Source organism: Melanostigma gelatinosum (genome assembly GCF_949748355.1).
Source record: "Melanostigma gelatinosum genome assembly, chromosome: 15".
NCBI classification, from domain to species: Eukaryota; Metazoa; Chordata; class Actinopteri; order Perciformes; family Zoarcidae; genus Melanostigma; species Melanostigma gelatinosum.
The window spans coordinates 25,302,839-25,326,311 of record NC_136648.1 but is presented as its reverse complement, the minus strand read 5'-3'; the positions used below and the strand labels follow the sequence as shown (position 1 = coordinate 25,326,311).

General features: G+C 42.1%; 1 protein-coding gene across 1 annotated transcript; it reads right to left on the bottom strand.

Annotated features, from left to right (window-relative positions):
* Positions 1-495: 495 nt before the first annotated feature.
* On the bottom strand, positions 496-23,473 carry LOC306789157 (voltage-gated inwardly rectifying potassium channel KCNH2-like; the record flags this gene model as incomplete). Its single annotated transcript, XM_079284963.1, has 15 exons — positions 496-540; positions 633-706; positions 819-946; positions 2,170-2,336; positions 3,537-3,608; positions 3,831-3,952; positions 4,112-4,276; positions 7,815-7,902; positions 8,615-8,814; positions 10,953-11,194; positions 14,990-15,144; positions 15,395-15,505; positions 16,956-17,094; positions 18,588-18,760; positions 23,366-23,473. 15 exons carry the CDS (start codon positions 23,471-23,473, stop codon positions 496-498), a joined length of 1,989 nt encoding a protein of 662 aa, XP_079141089.1.

Genomic DNA, 23,473 nt, shown 5'->3' with positions numbered 1-23,473 from the left:
TTAAAAAAAAATTGATAGGGAATACACTTTTAATAAATCAAATAAAAATAATAAAAAATTAAAATTAAAATTAATTTTTTTAATTTGTATTATCAAATTAAATAATAAAAAATTGTGCGGGGTCACCGTGCGTAACAGCAGGGTCGTCCTTCAATCAGAGGATCGGCGGTTCGATCCCCGGCTCTGCTAGTCGCATGTTGATGTGTCCTTGAGCAAGACACTTAACCCCACTTAACCCCAAACTGCTCCAGCAGCTGAGCCTACGATGTGATAGAATCTGGATTGTAAATCGCTTTGGATAAAAGCATCTGCTAAATGACTGTAATGTAAATGTCTTTAATAAATATTTGTTTTGTCAAAGAGAATAAAGCATTTGTTGGCATTTTGTATTTAACCTGAAATCTGATGTACATGTTCTGACGAAGACACTGACCAAGCCCTGCTGTGACCCACCTGGTTATCTGTCTCTGCAGTGCCTCCAGCCTCTTCTCTAACTCAACTTGCTTCCTCCGAGGGATAGCGGACGAAAGAGCAGAAGTGCTGGAGGGACAGTGGGAGGAGGAGGGCAGGTCAAAGAGGTCCAGGGAGGGAGGCTGAGGAGGAGGTGAGGGAAGGCTGTGGGAGGAGGGCACCTCCTGGTATCTCTGCTCCTCTCCACTCTCTGAGCCCCAGAAGGTGAAGATGTTGGACACTCCTGAGAACGCATCTGGTCCACACATACAGACACAGTGTGACACACGCAGAGCCAGGTGGAGCTGTCACCACCACACAGACTTTTCTTTGTTTCTCATGTGCCTTGAATGCATCTCTACACTTGCCTGTTAAAGGGTTACAGGTGTTCTCTTGCATACCAGTGTCGGGGCACCCCGTAGCGTTTGTGGCAGCAGCAGGACCGGCGGAGGTCTGAGCGGGGTGGGTCTCCTCTGAGTCCTCCCCTTCATCGTCACTGGAAAACACAGGGCCATATCTACAGAGGCAATGAGGTTACCTCGCTTTAGTAATGAATGAATGTGTGCTTTACAGGACGGAAACAAAATAGCAGGTCTTACAATGTATGTTTATGATCCTCTTTGTTGCTGCCTGCACGCTGCTCACAGCTGCTGTGTGTTGTACATCCGACTCTCTCTCTCCCTGCTGAGATGGCGTCACCTGACAGGGACACACAAACAATCACTGTGAGCTTGTGTGATTTCCGCTAATGTGTTACTACATTTGTGTAAATGTAACTATTTGGTTTTTTTCTTTATGCGACTAATCTGGTATTTTGACCAAGTCAGTGCACTCGCCGTGCTACGTTTCGACAATAGGGGGCAGTGTGAGACTGAGGGACGTGTGATTTGGCTCTGGGCTTGTGGTGAGTAAGCTCATGCTCATGGAAGAATTCAAGGCAAGCCACGTCTCCCTGTCTCATAACTTCTTTCCTGTATTTCAGGTAAGTAATGTGTCAAAACCTAACTTGCTGTTGTTTGTTAGATATTTCTGAGGAATAATCTTGTTTTAAGTGAGTGTAAGATGAAGAGGGAAAGGCTCGTTTGTTTCTTATACAAATGTAATGCCCACCATGAGTCATAGAAATAGTGGTGACCAGTGACGTGTAAGAACTGCTTCTGTCCTGTTAAGAACTGTGTTGGAGGAGTGTTTCAGGATAGCATCTGTCAATATGTTTGTTAACTGGTACTGATACCACAATGTGTATGTGTGCATCTATGATGCAATTATAGCCTAAATGTATAAGCAACGTTAAATGTAAAGATGACAACTAGACACTGAGACAAAATGTTTATTGTATGTAAACCTGTTTTATGAACATAGAAAATGTTTCTAGTAAGACAGAAAATACTCAGTAAGGCTTCAATATTCCCTAATGTTGACGCCTGTGTGTGCTCTGTGAAGGAGTAACAGTGGAGCATCGAGCAATGATAAGCCACGTTTCCTTGCCTCATCATTTCTGTCAGGATAGCTGTTTATGAGCTAAATGTGCAGGGATAATAATGCTTAGAATAAGAGTATAAAGTAAGGATTAGAAAAAATCAAACAGGATGAAATGTTTTTTTATTAACATTATTTTTATTATATTTAAAAAGTAGACTGACAGAACAGAACACAGAGGTCTGTTAACTCATCCTTCCTAAAAGAAATGTCCGGTCAGAGGTACAGGGGGCCAATCACCTCTGTGATCTGATCAACCGGGACTTCTGTCTGTTCTTGCGAGCTGCTTGTATGTGTGTAGTTTCACCTGTGTGAGTGGAAGACAGTTTGTGTTTCCTGAGTGGACTGCTGAACCCCTCACAGTCAGAGTCTTCTCCACTCACAAAGCCTGCAGCATCATTCTTCACCTGCAGACAGAGAGGGAGACGGAGAATGTGTGGAGGTTAAAGAGAGGAAGAATCCACTAACCACAAAATGCATTGTCAATGTTGATTACGTCCACTAAAAGTGCTGTATTTTTGCCACTCATGTTCTCAGATTGTGGTTAATAGTGTCTGATAGCATTATGAACAGAAGCCTTCAGAGATGGAGGGGAGAAGTCTCCTTCTATAATCTAGTGAGACGTGACTTGTTACAAGAAGATATCGGAGGAAACGTGGGTGAGAGTTATAGACAGCTGTTTGTTGTGTTGGAGTACAGAAGGCGCAGCTGTTATCGAAAATATTTTCAATGTTATTACTGAATAGTAAAATGATTTAGACAATGGGGATGGGGTCTTTGAATTCAATGGCCGACTGTATTTATTTATTTGAGCCAGAGTTTACTGATGAAGAGCTCCTCTTACATACGGTAGAGCAGAGAGGAGAGAGAGGTGCAGCAGGCAGAGGAGAGCCAATCAGCTGCTGAGTGCTGGTGCTGTGGGCGCTGTGACCACAGAGCAAGAACGCTGTAAAGAGTGAGACCTGAAAAATATCAACGTCCCTCTTGAGGCACCAGTATACTCCATCAGAATTGCTCACCACACCTGTCTCCGTCATTTTCTATAAATATTCGACCCCGACACTCCAACATTCACAGTCACCGGTCAGCTGTGTGGAGGTGAGGAAGCAAGCAGGGTTTGAACGTCTCTCTCAGCTCTCTGTCTTCACTCTTGACACACATATTCTGTCTCTCTTGCATGTGCAACACTATGAAAGTCTCACAGGAGAGACTGTTTGTACATTATTATTAGCATCGGCCGTCATGGGACAGCACATGGTGAGAACCAGCTTGCATAACACTGGGTTCACATTCATTTTGATTAGCTATAGCTTTACAGTATTTACATAACAGACTTCATTTATTATAATTCATTTATGGAGAAAAGTAATATGTTGGTAATTATATTTTGAAAAGCAAATGTTTCCATATAAGACATCTTTACATTGTGACTGTAAGCTTGAAGTTATGCTTTTGCCTTTAAATTGTATTGAGCCTCCAGTTAAAATCCGACATGAATTTTAGACATCTCCATTTGAGTTATTCAAGTCAATTCAAGTCAAAACTTGAATTCAAGATGTCGCCATTGTAATTTGATCAAGTCATATTTCCTAACATGAGGAACATACTTCTCTGAGATTGAAGGTGATCTCCAAGTTGGACCAGAAATATTCACAAAATTCAGGATACATGCCCAGAACCTGCAAACACAAATCACAGTAAATCAGCACTGCCAACACATTAACAGGTACAAAAATATATAGTACAAATACAGAACTGATACATGTTTCGAGAAAAAAGAAAAGCTGTGAATACAATTTTGGTTTTCGATTCATTAGGATTATACCTACAAACACCTGCTCAGTTAATGACGTCCCCAGAACCTGGATGGTTATAAATGTAAACGTAAAAACATGCGATACCTCCATTATATCCTCTCTTTGTATCTTGTGCAGATCACAGTAAGTCAGAGCTCTGACATCCGCACTGGATTTTCCTGGCAGAGCAAACTGATCAATGGGCTCCCCAAAGATATCGTTCTTCCCTGGAGGAGAAAAAACATGTAGTCAGGATATGAATAAAAGTATCTTTATTGGTTTGTTCATTTATTCATGTCGGAGACATTACTGACTCTATGTGAGTCATCCTTGGGCCACTTGATGGCGCCACTAGCACATAGCTGAGCCTCATGCATGCACCTTACCCAGTATAGCTATCACCACGTCTCCTTTGAGGATCTCTATGGATCCTCTAGAGATGAAGTACAGAGCTGATATCAGGTCTCCAGCATGGACGAGGTTGTCACCAGGAGGAGAGTGGGTGTTCTTAAACCTCATGGCCAGGGCCCTGAGACAGCCCTTAGTAGATCCTAGACCACATAGCAAATACATGGTAAATGGTAAATGGACTGTACTTGTATCGTTCTTTTCTAGTCTTCCGACCACTCAAAGCGCTTATCACTCCTGTAAAATTTGCCTAAAATGCCTATCCAAGGCGTACCCAAAGTAAACTGACAGCTCTTATTGAACCATTGGGAGTACATGTATGGTTTTAGTCTCTATTGAAAGGTAACACTGAAGTTTCTTTACAAACAGTCAGAATCACTGTAAGTTCTACTAGCATTGAGCTAATGAAGCTACAACACACTGGAACAGAAGGTTTTTATTTCCGCCTGGATGTTTTTTGGCCAACAGATGCCTGCAGATAACCATGGCTGGGACTTATTAGCTGGAAAACACAATGGTACCATAGCATGAAGTCATAGTACAAGTTCAAATTTGATGACAATACGACAGAAAATGAATATTTTACACATGGTTTACTAAGAATACTTCCACGTAAAAGGGCATTTGGAGGCTCATAGTCACCACGTCAAAACGCATAGACTACGATAAACTACCTGTCCGAAATTTGAACTATAGTTTGTTTATGTCGATGTATGGTTAACTATAACATATTTAACCATTGTCAACTTTCACAGATTCTTGAACACTCATTAACCAGACTTTGCTCTTCATAATCGGTCTCAGGTACTTGACTCACGGTACTAGATTTAAGCAATAAAATAAGATAAGATAGACTTTATTGTCCCGAAGGAAATTTGTCTTGGAAACATACATATTTGAGTTCGAAAGACTTTCCCAGCATGCAATCTAGTGAATCTGCATATTGTTCTCTTCGTAATTTCATTCGCGATACGAAGCGTGAGTTTCAGTAAGATCGATTGCAATTGGCTCGAGCATTACCCAAAGCAAGAGAGGCGGGCATTGTCTTTCAAAGCGGACTCTCGTTGGCTGTTCCAGAATGTGACCGGGCTTTATAAGCTCCCATTGGGTCAAATGAGGTGTCAATCTAACCGGCAGAATGCATCCGCCATTTTGAGAGAAAAAAGAACACTTTGCCGCATGGAAACTGAAATTATGATCGAAAATATATCGCTTGTTATCATATCTGATGGTGTTTATGGATGTACTAATGTGTTTTGGACTAAATCTTTTACTGGATTGGATCGTGTGGACCCTTAGGAATCTAACAAGACTGTTTTTGCCGGACTAATATGGATGGGGGGAAGACAATGAATCATAATTGGTGAGAGGCGCAGATATTTTAACTGCTGTTTTTTGGAGTGTTGTCTGACAGAGACGTTGACTGTACCTGCTGTTGTGATTGTATCTTGAAATGGTTACAAGAACCGTAGCTTTATAATGAGATATCGCATTAGTACATCTCTTTACAGAGCAGTTATGTACATGACACATATGTACACTAAACACTCTGAGAGTGGTAACAGGTTCACTACTACACTATGTCATCATTCACCCATTCACACACTGATGGCTGGGGCTGCCATGCAAGGAGCGATTAGAACTATCTAACGTTCATGTGCCAAAGGAGGCAGGTGTCCTTGTTACCCATTTCATGAGACATTGAGCTGCTCTTTATAATTGTCATGAGCTTTTCAGAGCTTTATTATTTTGGAGACAATGATTACTGTGTGTCAGTGCGCTGCAGTGTGTGTCTCAATCGCCCTGTCCATTCTCTGTAGTACATCCCCTATTCCTCAGACACATTCATGGACATTTTCCATTCATCCACCAGATGCCCTTAGACTTTCCTTTCTTTCCCCATCCACCTCAATAGCCCTGGTACACGCCTCTTTTCCCCAATCACAATCAGATCATTGAAGTTTCTTTGTTGCAAAGTTGCTATGCACATTCAAGCCACCTGTACCTGCCTGCCTACCTGCTAATCTCCAGTCTGCTAGTAACCAACCTTCCCTCTGACCAGCAAATGCTGGTCATCTCTTTAAATGCACTCGCCTTGCTAAGTTCATGGGGTGCCGTAGAGTCACCAGAGGACGGTGTGGTTCCTGTGGCTCCTGATATGGCCATCCAGATCTCCAGTCTGCTGCTGACACCCAGCCAGACCACCCAGATCTCTGAGATCATCAGTAGGCTGTCTCTGGCCTCCTGCTCTGGTATCATTAGTCCGCCTGTCGAGTACCTGGCCCTGACCTACAGCCGGATCATCAGTTTCCGGCTGCCCTTCCTGATTTCAAGCACCTGGGTCTCTCCCCAAGAGTGGATCCGCCCAGCTGTCCTGCTTTCTGGCCGACTTCCAGAGTGGTCACCCCTACATTGCTTAAATCCTCTGCCTGTAAGCTGTATTTTCTAACTTGATGGCTAAACAGAATTTTTCTGGAGGATAAGTATTTTGGAAGCTGAGGGAACCTACAGGTAGGGTTGGGTACCGAAACTCTGTGCCAATATGGCACCGGTTCCTATACGTCCGGTATCTACCGGACCGAAACGCAACGCAGATTTCGGTGCTTCCTTTCGGTGCCTGAGCCGATTGAAATACTTTTTTTACACTACTCTGATGACTCCGTCCTGGCAGCAGGACTCGGTCCTCCGCTCCTCACTCATAGTATTATTACAACGGGGTACTTCGCGCTGTCGCTCATAATCACAACAACACAGGCACGCAAGCTTCTTCTTCTCCTCCTTTGAGGTGTAGTGGCGTTTGGCAAACGACGAATTGGCGCATTACCGCCACCAACTGGTAAAATAAAAGTTGTAGTTGTTGGAATGCTGTTAAGCATTAAAGCTGTAAAGCTGTAAGCTGTAAAAGATAAAACAGTACAATCTCCAAATGAGAAAGTTTGCCAGAGATATCAGAGTCTCTCGCTCGCTCTCTCTCTCTCTCTCTCTCTCTCTCTCTCTCTCTCTCTCTAACTCTCTAACTAATTCTTTCTTCTCTCTCTCTCCCCCTCTCTCTAATTCTTTCTTCTCTCTCTCTCCCTGTCTGTCTCTCTCTCTCTCCCTCCCTCTCACAAATTGTTTCCTCTCTCTCTCTCCCTCCCCCCGTCTGTCTCTCTCATACAGTCATTCAGGTCTTAGAGACTTTTAGAGGACCCCCCCCCCCCCCACACACACACACACACCCCCCATTTCAAAATAAAAGCCCAAAAGAGTGAATTCTAACTGAAATGCTGGTGATGAAGCCAGGCATTTAATAACCTGTTTGTGTGTCAAACATTATGATAATGATAATTATTAAGCTTTTTGCAATTTCTAAAAAATTGGATATCTATTTTCAGCAATGTTTTTGCAATTAATTTCAAATTTCAGCATTCCAACACATTTTCAGCAGGAAATGCATTTTCTAGTTTGGGTTACACATTTAACTTTGAACATGTCCACATTGACTCTGCTCTGTTACAGGAAGTTAGTAATACTAACATATGAGTCACTGTATACCCTTATTAAACATCAAAGTCATTTGATGAGTGAGGCATTTTGATGTAGCTGGTGGAGGTAAATGATCTTGCATACAATGTAAAGTGTAAAGTAACGTATACAAATCTCAAAATTGTACTTTTCATGTGTAATGCAAAGAAGTATTACCTTTAAAAACCTTAAAGTCTTGCAGCAGGGACCTGTTGAGGTGGAGACAAATATCTGCCTGGAGACACTCTGGGAAACCTTTTAAAACCTGGGGGACAAGGAGAGATCGGGACACAGAGAGAGGACACCCTGGATCAGTACATATATTCCATTAAAAGGTTAGATATACAAAGCCCACATGCCACATAAGCCCGCTTGCAACTTGATCATTTTTTGCTCTGTAGCGTTTTTCCAATGAAGCTACTTGTGACATAAATTACTTTTTTACTGAAAGTCAATCAGATATGTTGATATTGAGTGGCATGATGTGTGACATGTTCTTTTTTTATTTTACTATATTGATCCCAGAAGGGGAAATTTGTCTCTGCATTTGACCCATCCCTGTATATCGGGAGCAGTGGGCTGCCAATGACAGGCGCCCGGGGAGCAGGGGGTTCAGTGTATTGCTCAGGTACACTTCCTGCTGATCCCCAAAAAACGTTGGTCATTTAAAAACTGTAAGTGAGTAGTGTTTTCATACATGTAATGTTAGAATACTACTTGAATTAGAAGCATTGTTTCTTTTGAAATCAAAATCTGAGTGTTGGAATGCAAGCAAACAGACCACATGCTGCATCGATGGATAAAATGGAAATATCATAGATGTTGGAAGGGTCCTTTTTGACTATTTCCATAAAAGTCAACATATCATGTTAGTAGCTTTGTAAACTTTTAAATCTTCAGCATAATGTTAGTTACGAGCAAAACAAGATCTAAAGAGCTGAGGACTCCCAATATAGCAGGAAGTCTCCCATACTCACAGCGTTCATGTCTATTCCATTAGTGTATGACCAGGCGTGTTGGAAGTATTCCTCCAGCCGCTGTCTCAAAGGGTTGGGGATCTGGTGGAAGCGGATGAACTCTCGAACTCTCATCATCTGGGCATGGTAGCGTGCCGTACCAGAGTACAGCCGCTGGATAATGGCTGACACGTTACCGAAAATACTGGCATACATCAGAGCTGGAGAGGAGAGTGAATCAGAGCCCTTTGAATTCAAACAAAAAGTTTAATACAATAATTAGACTGTCTAGTTCAGGGATGTCAAACATACGGCCCGCGGGCTGGATGCGGCCCGCCACGTCCTTTTATGTGGCCCGCGAATCCGTCAGATTAAAAAAAACAACAAACAAAAATTCGAATAATAATTTTAAGTTTGACTTGATAATAAAAATATTCCCATAGTCGAAATTATGAGATAGAAAGTCGAAGTTATGAGATAGAAAGTCATAATTATGAGATAGAAATTCAAAATTGTGAGATAGAAAGTCATAATGATGAGATACTTAAACACACAGTCACAGAAGCAGCTCTTTGGCTGGTTACTGTACATTTGACATGGAAATATTATTGTGAGTACATTGAAGACTACTTTAAACGTGGCTTTAAAACACATGAAATACTTCATGTGGGATTGTGCAAACGCACCCTTGAAAGGATTTTAAGCTTTGAACAAAGTTATTGTAATAACTTGTCTTTGACATTTTCTTTAATACAGGGGTCTCAAACTCATTTTCACTCCGGGCCACATCAGCATCATGGTCGCCCGCAAAGGGCCGGTTGTAAATGTAACTACTCGTAACATATTGATAACTGCATTGATAACTGCATTCACAGTTTAAAGTAGTCTGTTTAGTAGCTATAATAAAAGTGTTCAATGATTCATATTTAAGAATTCATAATTTGTCATAATCATAAGTGTTTTGGAAATGCATAATTAAGATTAGCATAAAGTGTTTTAGGATTAGTAGCTAGATGGAGAATTTGAGATATGAAGCTCTTGCCAAAAGTTGCAAAGTCTTATCTATTATATGGAATGTTTATCATAGAGGGATTAACCCATAACTGACAGTCATTGAATGTGTTAGTAAACTCAGGGACAGAAAGGCAGACAGGCGAATACACTCCTGGAAGTTAGCCAATAGGAATTGGGATAAACGGAAGAGGAGGTGTTTCGAACGGATGTGGGTGGTTTAATTTCAAGTCTTTTTCTCTCTCACGTGATGGCTCTCAGAGGACGGACGGGTTTTATACCTGAGGAGCTGAGTTGAGTTTTTTGCAAAGTTTTTTATTGATTTAATATTCCATGGAAATAGTGTACTTCACTGTAAATACTGTACTTGCATCAGTGGGATTAAATTCCTGTTAATTGTAAACCAGTCTTGGTAGATTTCTTATTGCAGCGTGTCGACTGTACAAAGCAGCCGGACACGTGCTCTGGCCTCCTCGCTGTGGAACAGACTCAAACTTCCACAATTTACATGTTAAATGTACAGTAAGTTATGACTTTCTATCGAATAACTTCGACTTTCTATCTCATAATTTCGACAATAGGGATATTTTTATTGTTATTCGTCTAACTTTTCGGGCCGCGGGCCGGGAGTTTGAGACCCCTGCTTTAATAGTTTGATCTTTGATAGAGTCATGTGGGTTTCTTAACCCTAAATTAAAAGGATTTAAGTTATAATAACAGAAATGTGCTTAAATATATTTTTACATTCATATAACTACATGTACAATATTTTTACACTTGAATAAACAATAATCAAATGCAGAGTTATTTAAAAATATGTTAGGGAGAAGTTAGTTATACAGTCTTACAGTTACAACCGGCCCTTTGAGGGCGACCGTAATGCTGATGTGGCCCAGACTAAAAATGAGTTTGAGACCCCTGGTCTAGTTCATAAGAGACCAATGAAAACAATCATAAACATAATGAAAGAAATGAGTCAATACAAAGCACGCTGGCATGCATTCCAATATCTTCTCTGTTCACATTCAAACTGCTCGGTGCATGAACACTGTGCTTCTCCACTGGGGGCCAAATTTATTCATTTATTTGCTAAATGTTTGGTGTTACTTTTCCAAGCAGAACCCTTGTTGCTACTTGGATTCTTGGAGGTTTTTTCATCTGAACTTAATGTTGAACCATTCATTAAAAACTGTCATTTACTTGACATAAGTGTCTGTGACTAAACACTGTTACCCTATTCAGTCAAAAATAAGTTGTACTGCCTTCAGAAACAATTTGAAACAGAACTGCTGTTACTTTAGCTTCACTAGTTCTGACATTTCCAAACAGCTGTATTTGTTAGACTCACCTCCTACAAGCATGACGCAGATGGAGAAGATCTTCTCAGAGTTGGTGTTTGGGGAGACGTTCCCGAAGCCTACGCTGGTCAGACTACTGAAGGTGAAGTACAGAGCTGTGACATATTTATCTCTGATGGAAGGACCTGAGCCGATGATGGACTCATTATACGGCCTCCCGAGCTGCTCACCCAGGTTGTCCAACCAGCCAATCCCAGCCGAGGAGGACCGCTCCACATTCCCGATGGCATACCTGGGAAGAACACAGGTGAAATGCAACTTCTATACATGAGATGCAGCATTTTCAACACTGGCTCCTAGGTCTGAAATAAAAGGTTAAAATTATAATTCAACATAGATTCTCTCATGATGTCATTTATAAAAGAAGTCAATGGAAGAAAACAGTATTTGAAAGTTCCCGAACACTTTTGAATTTGTTTTTTTTCAATGCGAGCCATCAGATTTAGAATAGTATGGAACTATGATGTCATAAAAATACCACCACAGCAAAATTATGTTTTGTCCACTGGATTTCCTCACCAAACTGTTACATCGTACATTGTATTTGCTCAAATTGGCAATTGTGAGGAATTTACAAACACTTTCCTATTGCATGTAAAATATCAAGTTGTAATAAATGTTCCTTGTGGAATTGTACAGCTGATAAAATGACATTTTCAGTGACGCATATCTAAAAAGCTTAACTTCTTTTGGGGAATGGAATAAAAGCCATTATAAAAAATGGAAAAGGAAAATGACTCTAGTCCACCACCAGGATCTATTTTTCTGATATTGGCAAATATCATGGCGTCCTCCATACACATTTGTTCTTCCTAACAAATTCAGAGGACAGTATGCTACAAAATTGTGTATAATATACAGTTCATACCATCAACTCACATCTCAAGATTTGTAGTTTTTTTGTTAAGATAAAGACACAAAGTTTCTGGTTTTGTGAGTGCTCATTTATAAACAGCATTCAGGTCAAACAAATCATACTGTATTGCAGTGGTTCTCAAACTGTGTGGCGCGCCCCACTAGTGGGGCGCGGTGGTATTACAGGTGGGGCGCAGGGGTAAATGCAGAATTGTTGTATTTCAAAAAGAAAAAATATATGTATATATTATATATAATATATTTTCTTCCTCCAAAGTGGGGCGCGACAGAAAAAGTTTGAGAACCACTGCTGTATTGTATTCAATGTATTGGATATTTTATATGTCCTTTAGCAACACCTAGTGGTGAGTGTGATAGCTGCACTGAACAGGAAGTGAGCGAAGTGTAAATAATCAGAGTAACAGGAAGTGATGTTCAAGAAGTGCCGTGTGCCGATGGACTCATTGACTGAGCATCTCAGTGTTCAATCCATATAATCCTGTGCCTTGAAGTCCACAAAATCGGCTTCATCCGTAAGTGTGTTACTATTTACAGTTATATTAACATGTTTATATTCATATTTGCTGTTGTATCTTTTCCATCGTTATGTTTGTCCTAGACCTGCTCTTAAAATATGTTTTACATTTTTATTTATTTTTTATTATTTTTTATTTTTCACATTGTGTTTTTTATGCTTTTAAATGTCTGCTCTGTTGAGCACTTTGTGATGTTATGTCTGTGAAAAGCGCGATATAAATAAAATTCATTCATTCATGTATGTTGAAATACATTTGAATGCATGTACACTTTGGTTTGTGTTAGTAGCATTTATACTGATGTACTAGATATTTTGAAGTACTTACAAAGGCACTTACTTTTTGTATTGTTTGTGCTCTTTTTCAGTTTTACAAAATTATTACATACTTTTGACCATTAAACCTTGCAAATACAACAACCTGTCTGTTCCTTGGAGGATACGGTGCTGGGAAATATATTGTCAAGCTGGCTGTTGTTGGGGTCTGGCGACACCTCCTGGCTGGCTGAGTCCCTCACATGCGTTGTCAAACACAAGAGCAGCCATGTTTCCCTTCCTCTCAACAAAGGCCTGACCTGAGATCTGCCAGAGACTCCACCTAGGATGACCACACCCCCAGCTCTGGCCAAAACCGGATGCTGGCCCTCCATTGGCCAAGAAAGGGCCCCCCCACTGTTTGTGAGACCTGGTTCATAAGCCTGAGCGCAGCGAGATGCGCTCAGAGAGAGCCACGCCACCAGGAGCAATCGCGCACCTGAGGACCGAGTTATCCACCCAGTCTGCGCCCGCTACGATAGCCGTGCTGCCGAGTCAACACTCGAGGACTGACCTATTCCCATCACGGAAAACGGGCCCCACCGAACAAAGCTTCTACAAGTAAGATTCATGGTATCTGGGCTTAGCTTAGCATTAGCGTAATATAGCCTATTCGTTGATGTGTTGTTGTTCCCGTATCTTGTTGTGTTAAGTCACTGTCGTGTTATACCATGGTATTGCGCAACCCTCGCGGACCACGGAGTCCCGTTATTTTGTGTATTTCCTGCTGTAACTGTTTGTATTAGATCCGTCGCTGCTAGTGAATGTAGAGTTTGTGTAATTTCACTTTAAAGACTGAAACTACGGTGGCCGGACCCTCGTCTCGCCGACCGAGTTTCGGGGTGATAAGAAAACAATACGCTCATCTCACCGCAGTGATAAAGGTCTGTTTTGTTTGGGGTTTATTTTCATTTCGTTCTGTTTTACTCTCTTCCTTAAATCGTCTCTGTGAGTGAGGTGTAGGATCGTGGCTATCGTGCATAAGCGCCGTCAGTTCAACCCGACGACGGCAGACTTGTGCAAGATAAGATCAGCAGTCCTCATCCTAACTACGACGTGAACCCCACGCAGAAGCTTTGATTTCTCTCTCTCTCTTTTTTTTTCTCTCTCCCTCTCCCTTAACCTACACACACATAGAGTCTCTGATTTGGATGAACCTCTCGCCATCTATTGTCCACACACACACACACACACACATACACACACTTACATACATACATCCACACCTATATACATATATCCTTATCCCATTTTATTCATTTGACTTTAGGTATTAGACACATTAAATTGTATGATGGTGTTTGTTGGTTGCAATATTACTTGATTTGATCATTTATTATTTTGATTTAATAAACTCTGTTATACTTTAAAGAGCAGCCGTCTGTGATTTCTTGTGCATATGTGTGTAATAAAACTGGATGTAGTAGCCTGTGCTCGAACTTAAACCTTCACTGTCACTGAATGTGCAATCGTGCTCAGACTATTGACATTATGAGTGACTACTAATTATGAGACTTAGTTTTATCGTTTGGTTATTGGTCCCTGTTCGCAGGGTGGTGCCCCGTTATTAATAATCATTAATAATTGTTACATACATTAATAATTCTATTGATGTCAAGAATTCAGTTTCTTAGATGCTGATAACCCAAACACGCTCCTCTACGGTCCCAACACTGTATAGCTGAAAACTACGTGTTACTAAAACAACTTTTAGTGAGGACAGCACACATACAGTTAGGTTCGAAGCACATTTTATTATTTCATGAAAACAAATGTAGAAAATATAACTGACTGTTAACCTACTTATTACATTGGGTAAATTGCATATACACAAATCAGATCTGTCCCAGCTATTGAATTATTTATTACAGACTTTGTAAATGACACTGAGTCTGTTAGAACTATCCATCAATAAATGTGTGCGTACAATTAGTCTGCTTCAGGAATTAGTTAAGGCCATTGTTTTTTGTATATTTTTCCATATATCAATGTAATTCACGTGCTTACCTTTAAGCACATAAATAGCATTACAATATAAACTATTACTATATGAACTGTATTATCAATGGTGCTACATATTGTGTTATTACAATGATTTTCCTTTCTCTTTCTCTAGTTCTTCTTTATTTATACTTCATGTCTTCATTTATCTCAACATGAGGAGATGGATGTCTGTTTTTTAATTTAAATACACAGTATAAATCTGATCAGATTCATGTCAAAAGACTTGTTTTCCATTTGTGTTACGAAGCTTCACTTTTAATCGAGGCTACGTGACGTACGTTTGGACGTGATGCTGCAGGATAAAGTAGAGTCACGTACCAGATGCAGGCCAGCCAGTGGGCGATGAGGGCAAAGGTGCACATGAGGAGGAAGAGGACAGCTGCACCGTACTCTGAGTACCGGTCCAACTTCCTGGCCACACGAACCAATCGCAGTAACCGAGCTGTCTTCAGCAGGCCAATCAGTGTGGTGGTCTGTTAGGAGGAGGAGACAGAGAGCAGCAATGTGACTATGTGACTGGATCAAAATATGTCTGTGAACAAATTATAAATAACTATCAATAAAGAATTGCTGTTTCTTTCTCCTATTTGTCTTGTGCTCCTTGTTTCCCTTCATTCCCAAAAGTCTTTCCTTCCTACCATCCTGCTTTTTACCCAAACCTCCATTCCTCCCCCCCCCCACCCTTATCTGTCTTCTTTTTTCCCTCCCTCCTCCCCTGACCACCTCCTCTCTGGAGCGGTAGATGAGGAGGTCAAAGGGAATGGCTGCCACCATGTCGATGAGGAACCACCCTCTGAAGTAGTGGACTGCTATCCGAGAAGACTGGCTCACCACCTGAGGAGAATAAAAACAGTTTCAATAACAGCTCAGTAGGTTGAACTCAACATTCCACAGATATGGATGTATTCCAGTCTTTGTGGCCGGACACATGATGTTTCTGGGACCGGTCAGATCAAGGTCACTGTTCTTGTGATACTTCATTTGAGCAAAGTTCTTCAAATTTGGCACAAACAAACATCCACTTGCACTCGAGCAAAATCTGTATACACTTCTGTGGTCAGAGGTCAAGGTCACATTCAAGGTCATGAATGAGCCCTTGCCTTGAGAACCCTCAGCTGATTGGAATGTGGTGGTCAAAGTTCAAGGTAACTTTGATCACGTTTTTGTCCATAACTCAAGAAGTCATGTGCACATAGACACCAATCATGTGTTTGACCCTGAAAGCACAAATAGAGCAGGTGCTCAATGACTCGGTCCATTAGTCACTCACACAAAGAAGAAACGTTTACTCGATCAGTTCCTCGCTTCATCAGCAACTCAGTCACAGAATGAAATGCTGGCATTGTACCTTCTCATGATTTAGTTCAAAGCAGGATAGGATATCGCCCGCACAAAGTCGTTTCTGTTCATCTGTGATGGATCCAGCTGTGAGTGAGGTCTTCCACAGCAGAAATGTATCTTTTTGCATTTAATGCAATGAAATAGCCACTCTAACGTCTAAACCTGTTAAAGGGTTTTTATTTGACTTTGTATGTGTAAGAAATTTGAGCAAAAAACTGTAGTTAGTAGATATAATAGTGTTTAATAATTAAGAATTCATAATTAGTCATAATCATAAGGGTTTTGGGAATGCATAATTAAGATAAACATAAACTGATGTAGGATTAGTAGCTAAAAGTGCGTAGGGAAATTGGCCAATAGCAATTGAGATAGACGGAAGGGGAGGAGTCGCGAACGAATGTGTGGGAGGTTTGAATTAAGTCTTTTTCTCTCTCGCGTGAAGGCTCTCAGACGACGGACGTGTTTTTTATACCTGAGGAGCTGAGTTGAGTTTTTTGCAAATGGGGTTTTATTGATTTAATATTTCGTAGGAGTATGTACTCCAATGTTTAACTGTAATCATACTTTCATCAGTGGAATTAAATTCCTTATAATTGTAAACCAGTCTTGGTAGATTTATTATTGGAGCGTGTCGACTGCACAAAGCAGCCGGACACACGTGCTCCGGCCTTCTCTCTGTGGGGTTGAGTTTCAGCCTCGACATATGGCAGGGTTGCACAAAGACATTTAGATTGTCATCCCAGTTTAGTACACAGGAAAGAATGGCAGAGAGGAAGGATATTGGCACATCACTGCCCACAGCATCTTTCAGAGCACCCAGCCGTGATAGGTCCAATACATTCGTGATTCTGGGGGAAAAGTGTAATTGGCAATGCTGTTTTGTTGTATGGGAACATCATGTTTAGACCATCAAGGCTGTCATCAGACAATCAGATCAGTTCACCTCATCATTGGAGTTCACATATGTGGTCCTGAAGTTGATGATGATGTCAACAATGAACATGATGTCCACTATAAGATCCACCACGTTGAGGGGAGAACAGGAGTAGCCACAGGTCTGAATGGCGGTCTCCTCCTGGTCACTAGAGAGACATGCATCAATAAAGGAAGAAATGGGTTTTGCTCCAAAAGAGAATGAAACATCCACTGAAAAAAAACACAACAGCAACAGTACAAATGAGTAGGTCACAGAATGTAAGACACGTTTACAGACCTGCACCTAATATCAACAAATGTATAAATTAATCTTCAACATGAAAACACTTTTGCACATTTGATTCTCTAATCAGTGGAATGTTTGGACGTACAAATAACTCTGACATTCGTTGAGCTTTGTCCTGTATGGCAGAGGAAAGGTCAGGGGTCAGTTCAGGTTTAATCTCCAGAGTAGATTCCACTTTGTCTCATATCAGACAGAATTGTCAATTGTCTGACATTGCCTCCACTCTAATAGATTTCCACTGGGAGACCAACGTATCCGCCTGAATCTAACGTCACTTTAAGGTGACAGGTGATGTGTTGCCATGACAACATACGAGTTTAAAGACAACAACACACCTATGATGTCAGGTGATATTGGAAGAAATGCTGTATATATAAAATGTATTCGTTAATCAACCCAAATGCAGAAGAGAGGCCGCTGAGTGAACAAGATGTCAGGGTTAAACAGTACAACGGAGGCAAATACGCCGAGCCCCGTGGTGTTCGGATTCTAAAGTAATAGATACTTTTAATACATTTAGAACAGCCTCAATATCAGCGTCAATGCTGCTGTAGCGTCCTGTTTTTATTATTACTTCTTGGTTCCAACAAACAAATGACAACCATCAACAACAACAACTTGTCAACAACGGCGTTATTCCCCCCGATTGGCTAATTGTTAGTCTCTGCACGGCTCTAATTGACTCAAGATTAGAGATATTTTGACGAAGTTAAATATTTTGACCTAAGTATGGCACTGGAGGAAAGGTCAGGCATTTAAAAAAGCTATTAGAGCTCAACCTTTGGGGACCATATGTAGTAGTTTCATGGCAGTAGTCGACAGAACACCTTGTGTCACACACAGCTTAAACCCACATTTCCTTTTCTACCCACAATACCAAACAGTACACTGCTAGTATAAGACATAATCCCAAACTAAATATTGGGACTGTTCATGTGTTGCTTTTCTGTGCTCTGCATAACTGTAAAAAATCAATAGTGGCCTCATATTTCCACATTTTGTACCAGCTCACTGCTACTATTTAGAACTGTCAAATCATGAAATAAACGAGGGAGTGTAACTGTATTATCTTTGTGACGTTCATCTAAATAATAATGCGCTCATTCAGCCTGTATAAGACTAAATACTAAACTTCATGAAAAGTCAATTTCAATATTGACATATCCAAAGTTTGGTGAAGGTAACGAGTGTCATGGTCATTCTTATCTGCGCTGAGATGTTGAGACAATGTCCCTCCAACAAAGCCAGCTGGTTATTAAAAGTATCAACCTTCATCAGCGCTGTTAGTTCTAGCAGTAGTAATAATCACGCCATGCAGGTCAGGTGAGCTGTGCTGTGTCAATTTCCACCAACCTCAGTAGAAATGTAGCAGAGTAAGGAGTGAATATGGCGGTATAAATTACTAAGAGCAAAATGACCCAGTCCCACACAGCTTTGAAAGGACTGTAGTGAAGGATGGTCCACTTCTGGATCCTGGGAGTCAGCAGTTTATACTCAGGTAAGACATCAGCACCCAGAGATAGCACCTAGAGGAAAGAGAGATAGAGCGATCTGTCAGTCAGTTCATCCACACTTCAATTATTATTTACAGCTCTGTGGCCCCTTCTACACTTCTGTATTCAGCTTTTCCCTCAGTCCCCTCCCCTCTGTGTTGGACTGTTGCAGCACACTACCATACTGTAAGCACCTGGAGAGGAGAACCTAAGGTGGTACCAGTGAGAGTGAGCAACTGTCATACCTGCTCTGCTCTGACTTTGTTTTCATTTACTTTTTTTGCACAATTGTATTCCACTATTTTGCACCAATCCCTTGAGCTATCATCACACATGATAGACAGACACTTTTGGATTCAAACAATAAACACATTGATTTCCTCTGACTATCCTACTTGGCCCAGTGCAATCCTAAGGAGGGACGACAGCAAAGAACATGCCAGCTGGAAGACTTGAGGAAGCCACCAAGGGAAAGGATCTGGAGTCAGGAACAGGCTGAGGACCGGGCACATTGTCCACCCTGTCCCAATATAGTACTAGCCTATGTCCAGTCTCTAGAGAACAAGCTGGATAAACTCAGAGCCGGGATGCAAAGACCAAATAGACATAGGGAACTGTAACATCCTCTGCTCCACAGAAACACGGCTGACCAACCAGCGGAGGCCCTCTCAGTTCACTGCATGCCTGTCGGACTATGAAAGATCAAAGGGAGGGGGAGTATATCTATGGCAAATAACTAGTGTGACAGCAGGAATATCGTGTCTCTCATGAGCTCCTGTTCATGCAACTGGGAGCTACTGACCCCTCCTGACCAGAGCCCTGTCTATCTTACCATGGAGTGTTTGGCAACACCCAACATCACATGCCTGACCAGGGGTGAACAGACACTGAAATGCCACACACAGAACAAATGGTAAATGGACCTGGTCTTGTTTGCGCTTTTCTAGTCTTCTGAGCACTCAAAGAGCATTCACACCCATTCATACACTGATGGCAGGGGCTTCCATGCAACGTGCCCCCTGCCCATCAGCTCTAACTATAGCGAAGGGTTTAAAGTTTGTTGCAATTTGGGTTTTGTCTTCACAGTTTTCATAGTAGATATAATAACACTGTATTCATCTTTGGTTCATTGCTGAGATGTAGGAACATGGTGACATCAATACAGGGAAGCTGTTTGTCCAGATGATCTAAACTACTTTATTTGGAGGATGACCCGGAATATAGCACAGGATATGAATGAATGGCATCCACCTTTCCCACTCGAGGCTTGACCACGCCTTGTCCAACCACGTGGCCCAAGTACTCCTCTTGCTTCTGGGCAAAGGCACACTTAAGTGGGTTGATGGTTAGCCCAGCAGTCTTGATCAGGTAGAGGACCTGTTGCAGGTGAGAAACATGTTCCTCCCATGTCTGGCTGAAGATGACGACATCATCCAAGTAGGCAGCTGCAAACTGGGGAACATCCCTCAACACCTGGTCCATGAGCCGTTGAAACGTAGCCGGTGCCCCCTGGAGACCGAATGGCATCACCTTGAATTGAAACATCCCATAGGATGTCTTGAAGGACGTCAGCTCCTTGGTCTCCCGAGCCAGGGCAAGCTGTCAATACCCCTTGCTCAGGTCCAGCGTGGTGATGAACTTGGAGCTCCCAACTCTCTCAAGCAACTCATCGATCCGGGGCATTGGGTAGGATTCAAACTTTGAAACTGCATTCAGGTACCTGAAATCAATACAGAACCTCAGCGAACCATCCTTTTTGGGGACCAACACCACCGGACTGCACCACTCACTGGTTGACGTTTCAATTATCCCCAGCTGTAGCATCAGCTCAATTGCCTCCTTGAGCTTTGGCACCAGCTGTTCAGGGATCCTATACCACTTCCGACGAGGAATGGCACTTTCCTTCAGGTCGACCTTATGCTGGACGAGAGTTGTGAAGCCAGGCTTTAGTTGGAAAAGTCCTGGGTCGATTAATGCTTTGATCTTCACCTGCCGTTCCGGATGGAGGTGGGACAGCTCAAACGAACTGGCTTCCGAGATATTGCTGGGAAACGACTGCTCTCTCTCTTCCTCCTCATCCAGGGCACGGATCAGGAGCTGCTGCTGGACCGGCAGCTGGTTTGGTGGTGCAGGCTCTTGAAACTCCTTCAGCAGGTTAACATGAAAACACTAATGCATTTTCACTCTGTCAGGCATGTAAAGTTCACATGTAATCTTACCCTGGCGCTTGGTGATTTCATAAGGCCCCTGCGTTGAGTTGCTCCCCCTGTCATCACTGACTTCCTGCCGTTGTTGAATCAGGAAATAAATCCTGTAGCCGTCTGTGTTCACCCAGAGCTCTACGATACCTCATATCAATAGAGACCGGACCAAACTATGTGTATACATGTGTGTGTGTAAACCATACGGTACAAACAATGAATAGACGCTGCCGTATTTACGTCTACATGACGTTATTGAGTGCTGGTGGAGCTGCTACAATGTTAGCATAGCCTAGCACCGATCCATCAGAGCTCCATTGAGAAGACAAGTAGCCTACAAATCGGCATCATTACGTAGTTATTTCGGAGTCCCTTTTTGTCGGAGAAGACAAGTACAAATCGGCATCATTATGTAGTTATTCCGGAGTCCCTTTTTGTCGGTTTATTTTCCGTTGAATCACAGCCAAATCAGTTTATGTTGTGTTCCTACAGCTGTAGTAAACATTGACCGGTGGCTTGCTAGACACAGTGAATACAGCTCGATGAAATCCACGGAGCTCCTCTGAACAATATTATGAACCAGACATGACGGCGTCTGGCATTCCGGCGTTTGAGGGACTCCCACAACACGTGCAAAGCAGCAATTGTCCTTATTCCTTTCACGGTTGAAAGCGGAAAGAAATGGCGGCCAGGTGAACGGCTTCCAGTCGATAAACCACGGCCCCTCCCCGGTGCTATGCGATTTTGCGGCGTTTGGTGTGAACACGACCGGCGGCGCGTTGGACGCGATTTTGCAGTGTGTCAAAAAATCAACGCGACCGGTGTGAACGCAGCATCAGGCTGCAGACAGCGTCTGTCATCCATGGAGAAGTGTTGCAGGCAACCCTGGTCCTTTCCTTAAGAGGTGCCACTTTATCCAGCAAAGTGGTGCAATGTTCATTAAATGACTGCATTAAGAGTTCAACAGCATTGAGATTTGTGTTAATATCACAGCAGAATTGCATAGAGAACTGATCAGCTGTACGCTGAGTAATAATGCAGGAGTGGAATGTTTGTTTCAGACACAAGGGGTCAGCATTGACGGAAAGATCAAAGGAAATACATTTATGATCACTGATCAGTAGGTCCTCACAACGGGTATTATCAATATCAAGACCCAGAGAGAACACAGGTCCAAGGTGTGACCACCCCTGTGACTGGCGCCAGAAACATGTTGCATGAAATTAAAAGATTCAGTAATTGAGAAACTCAGTGGCTATGCAGTCTGTGGTAGCATTGATATGCAGATTAAAATCACCAACCAGAAGCACTTTGTCTAGCTTGATAATAAAGGTCAGAAAGTCTGTGAACTCTGATAAAAACTGACCTGCAGGACCTGGAGGTTGGTCAATTAAAAAACAGTAAAACGGCTTTAGCCGGCCCACTTTAGTCAGCTGTAGTTCAAAAGTAGCATAGGATTCAGTGCTCCCCAATTGGCAGGAAAACTGATTCTTCCAGACTACGGCGAGGCCTCCACCGCGGCCTGTCAAACGCGGTGTCCGAACATAAGAGCAGTCCACAGGGCAGAGTTCATTGAAATGGATGCATTCCATGTTCCGTTGCCAGGTCTCGGTCAGAAATAAAAAAAAGCAAATTATGACTTGTGAACAAGTCATTTAAAATGTGAGCCTTGTTTGTTACAGAGCGTGCATTAATCAGGCACATTTTGATGGGGGAAGACACTGTGTCATCATCAGCACAGGAAGCTTTGGGGGTATGTGCAGAGAGAATGGATATTAGTTTTCATTATGAAAGTGTGGCTTGTGCTAAACACGGACACCAGGCTGCTGGAGGCCCAGGGCGTATTGCTGGAGGAAAGGAAGGCAGGAGAACCAGAACCAGGACTGCAAACTGTCAGACCCTGGTGCAGTAGAATGAGAGCTTTCCTAAATGGACTCTGGTGCTCTGGAACACGACCACTTTCGTCCTAGCTTCTTCTTGCTTAGTTTACATAGCCAGGCCGGCTGCACGTGCTTTTAATGCATGACCGTGCATGTGAGAGTTTCCCACTGGTTAGCTTATGGTCACCACTCTGCACTGCTCTCATATGGCGGCTATAGCTGATAACACCGTCCGGTTCGACAGCGTCGTAGTGGAAGTTTAAATTGTATTTCATTTTTCACTGTTTTTGAAATGCAAATTTACAAACAATTGTATGCAGTCATTGCTGTATTCACTTTGATACAGTAAACTATGAAACCACTGAAAGCATCTGTGACTATGGCTATATCCTCCACATTTAGATACCAATGCTGAATAGCAGTAATTATGGTGATGTCTATAACATACCAGGTAATATTCAATAAATGACTACTCTAAACATGGAATCAATTAAACTTCACACACACACACACACTCACACAGACACACACACACACACACACACTGTTCTACTCACCTCATGAGCTATTGAGGAGATGCGGACAGCTCTCTTCACTCTGCTGTTTCTGCGTTGACTGTCCAAACCTGACAGGCCATCCTGAGGAACACTACACTCTACAGACAT